Genomic DNA, 2,842 nt, shown 5'->3' on the forward strand with positions numbered 1-2,842 from the left:
GCTGAGAATCTCCCTGAGGAGAGAGATTGGATAAGTAAGTGGTGAGGGGCCAAGGCACTGGATTCAGACACATCCTTGCTCAGCCACTTACTAGCTATATGTGACCTTAGACAAGTCATTGAGCCCTTCAGAGCTTTCTTCACCTATATAATGCAGACGACACCAGTCTCTCATTGGTTCCCCCTCTTCCTGTTCATCCTCTGGCTGTTACAAAGATCAATAGGGGTAATGGGTTTAGGCTGTTTTATGGGGTTCCATGTTCACACAGGTTAAAACATTGAATTAGGAAGGATAAAGGAGGAAGCCTTGTCAGCATCTCTCGAGTGGACCCGGCCAAGGGAGCGTATACGTGGGGTGGATATCTCTGCCTGGGTGAGGGGGATGTGGTGGTATTGAGAGTGTTACGCTCTTCACCTCTCCTCCCTAGTCAAACGCTGCCACGCGTGTTCCTTTTGCCCCTCCCACCTTCCATCCCGGATTTATCCCGAGTTTAATTCCAAATATTAGATTATGGTAGAAAAGATCAAATAAAACGGTCACCAATTGACCAGACGTCCATCACAGTGTGGCCCGGGTTCCAGTCCGCTTATCTCCACGCCCCGCCCCGCCCCGCCTCGCTGCCGCAGGGCTGCTGATTGGCCCGCACCACGTGACGTCACGCGCGGGTTTTAAGGCAGAGTGCCCCGGGCCGCTCCGCAGTGCCAGCGGGCTGGAGGCCGGCTAGGAACCTCGTGGGGCTGGCCCGGAGGAGAGCGGGGAGAGCGCGGCTGTCGGAAGGTAAAGGGGCTGTTCAGGCCGAGCCGAGGCGATCCGGGTGCGGGGCCGGAGGAGCTGGAGTCAGCGATCGCAGGAAGGCGGGCAGTGGAGTGTCGCGGGGCAGTGGGGAGGGGGTCTCTGTGTAAGGAGGGTTGTGTCAACCGCCTAGGGATGTGGAAGGCGGGTGGGAGTGGGCCTCACTCTCCGGTCTCAGCGCCCGCACCCTGATTCTTAATTTGGGCCCTCTGCCCCCCAGCTGCACGTTCCCCCGAGGATTCTCTCCTGGGGAATGGGTCGCGATGCCTGCTACCTCGCCACAAGCGCAGAAGCTGACTGTCCGGCAATCGAGGTCTCTTCCCCCAACCTCAGTGTCCTGGGACCTGGGGGTTTCTGTAGGTCTCATCGCCCTTGTCAGGGCCACCAGGGAGGGGGGAGAGCCTCTGTTATACCTGCAGCTGCTTTAAGAAAAAAAAAAAAGGAATTAAAAAAATGAGCAGCTGATTTAGGAAATGATCAAGAAGTTGCAAATTTCATGTTTATTATTAAACATCTCCTCCTCTTTTCTCGCATGACCTTTCCCTGTTCAGATAGCCCAGCTGTGGTCTCCAGAGCCTGCAGTTTCAAGGCCTCCTCCCTGCCTGTACTGTGAGCCCCAGGACCTGCACCTTAGCCAGTGTTCAACATGGGGAACCACTTGACAGAGATGGCGCCCACCGCCTCCTTCCTGCCTCACTTCCAGGCCCTGCACGTTGTGGTCATTGGGCTGGACTCGGCTGGAAAGACCTCCCTTCTTTACCGCCTCAAGTTCAAAGAGTTTGTCCAGAGTGTCCCCACCAAAGGCTTCAACACCGAGAAGATCCGGGTGCCCCTGGGGGGGTCCCGTAGCATCACCTTCCAAGTGTGGGATGTGGGGGGGCAGGAGAAGCTTCGACCACTGTGGCGCTCCTACACACGCCGGACAGACGGGCTGGTGTTTGTGGTGGATGCCGCTGAGGCTGAGCGGCTGGAGGAGGCCAAGGTGGAGCTACACCGAATCAGCCGGGCCTCGGACAACCAGGGTGTGCCTGTCCTGGTGCTGGCCAACAAGCAGGATCAGCCTGGGGCACTGAGCGCAGCCGAGGTGGAGAAGAGGCTGGCAGTCGGCGAGCTGGCTGCTGCCCCACTCACCCACGTGCAGGGCTGCAGTGCTGTGGACGGGCTGGGCCTGCAGCCAGGCCTGGAGCGCCTGTATGGGATGATCCTCAAGAGAAAGAAGACTGTCCGGACAGGCAAGAAGAGACGGTGACCTGAGGCTGCCCCCTCCTCACCAGTAGGGGTCTGCACACTTGGACAGCCAGGTGGAGCCTGTGGCCCCTCACCTAGCCCCAGGGTGCAAGGACCTGTTCACCTCGATGAAGGACCGAGGAGCACACCGGGGGGGTCCTGTTTTGGGGCAGCACTGGGGTGGGCGATGGGAGATGGGATGTCTTCTCACATCTCTCCCTCATCCTCACTTCTGGAGAAGTGGAGGCTGCAGGACTGTGGAGGCTTAAATGTAAACTGACTCTACCTCGACCCTGTTTCCTGTTTTTCTTCTCTGGCTTTTTGATTAGATGTGTTTGGGGGTGAAGGAGAGTTTCTTGGAGGATGCATGTGGAATAAACGAGAACTAGCTCTTGCCCCTCCCCCCAACTGAGGGGTCTCCCCAGGTTGCTTTTCTAGGGGTGCCAGTCGTAATAGTCTATATTTTTCTCTTTGTATGAAAGTGCCGAGAACTCCTCCCCACCTTTGTAGACTCACAACCATTTTTATAAGCCACGTGTGTCCTCTGTATTATTATTATTAACGATTTTTTAGCATTTGCCTATAAGTTATTAAAGACTGATGATGTTGTAGCTCTAACCTTGGTCTGGCATTTTCCTCTCCTTACCTAGCCTCAGGGTTAGTCCAAGATTTCTATATGGGCAGGCAGGGGTGGGGAGGAGGGACTTATCTTGAAGCTGAATTTGCAAAGCAAGCACTTTTCTAAAAAATTAGATTGTGTGTTTACGGGCTGGTGGGGATTATAGAGAGTTGAAATAACCCCATGCTATTGCCTGATCTCTGC

General features: G+C 55.4%; 1 protein-coding gene across 1 annotated transcript; it reads left to right on the forward strand.

Annotated features, from left to right (window-relative positions):
• Positions 1–703: 703 nt before the first annotated feature.
• ARL4D (ADP ribosylation factor like GTPase 4D) lies at positions 704–2,637 on the forward strand. Its single transcript, XM_060136125.1, has 2 exons — positions 704–777; positions 1,344–2,637. Exon 2 carries the CDS (start codon positions 1,439–1,441, stop codon positions 2,039–2,041), a length of 603 nt encoding a protein of 200 aa, XP_059992108.1. The 5' UTR covers positions 704–777; positions 1,344–1,438; the 3' UTR covers positions 2,042–2,637.
• The last annotated feature ends 205 nt before the right edge of the window (positions 2,638–2,842 follow it).

This window comes from Lagenorhynchus albirostris, chromosome 20, assembly GCF_949774975.1.
Source record: "Lagenorhynchus albirostris chromosome 20, mLagAlb1.1, whole genome shotgun sequence".
Classification (NCBI taxonomy): domain Eukaryota; kingdom Metazoa; phylum Chordata; class Mammalia; order Artiodactyla; family Delphinidae; genus Lagenorhynchus; species Lagenorhynchus albirostris.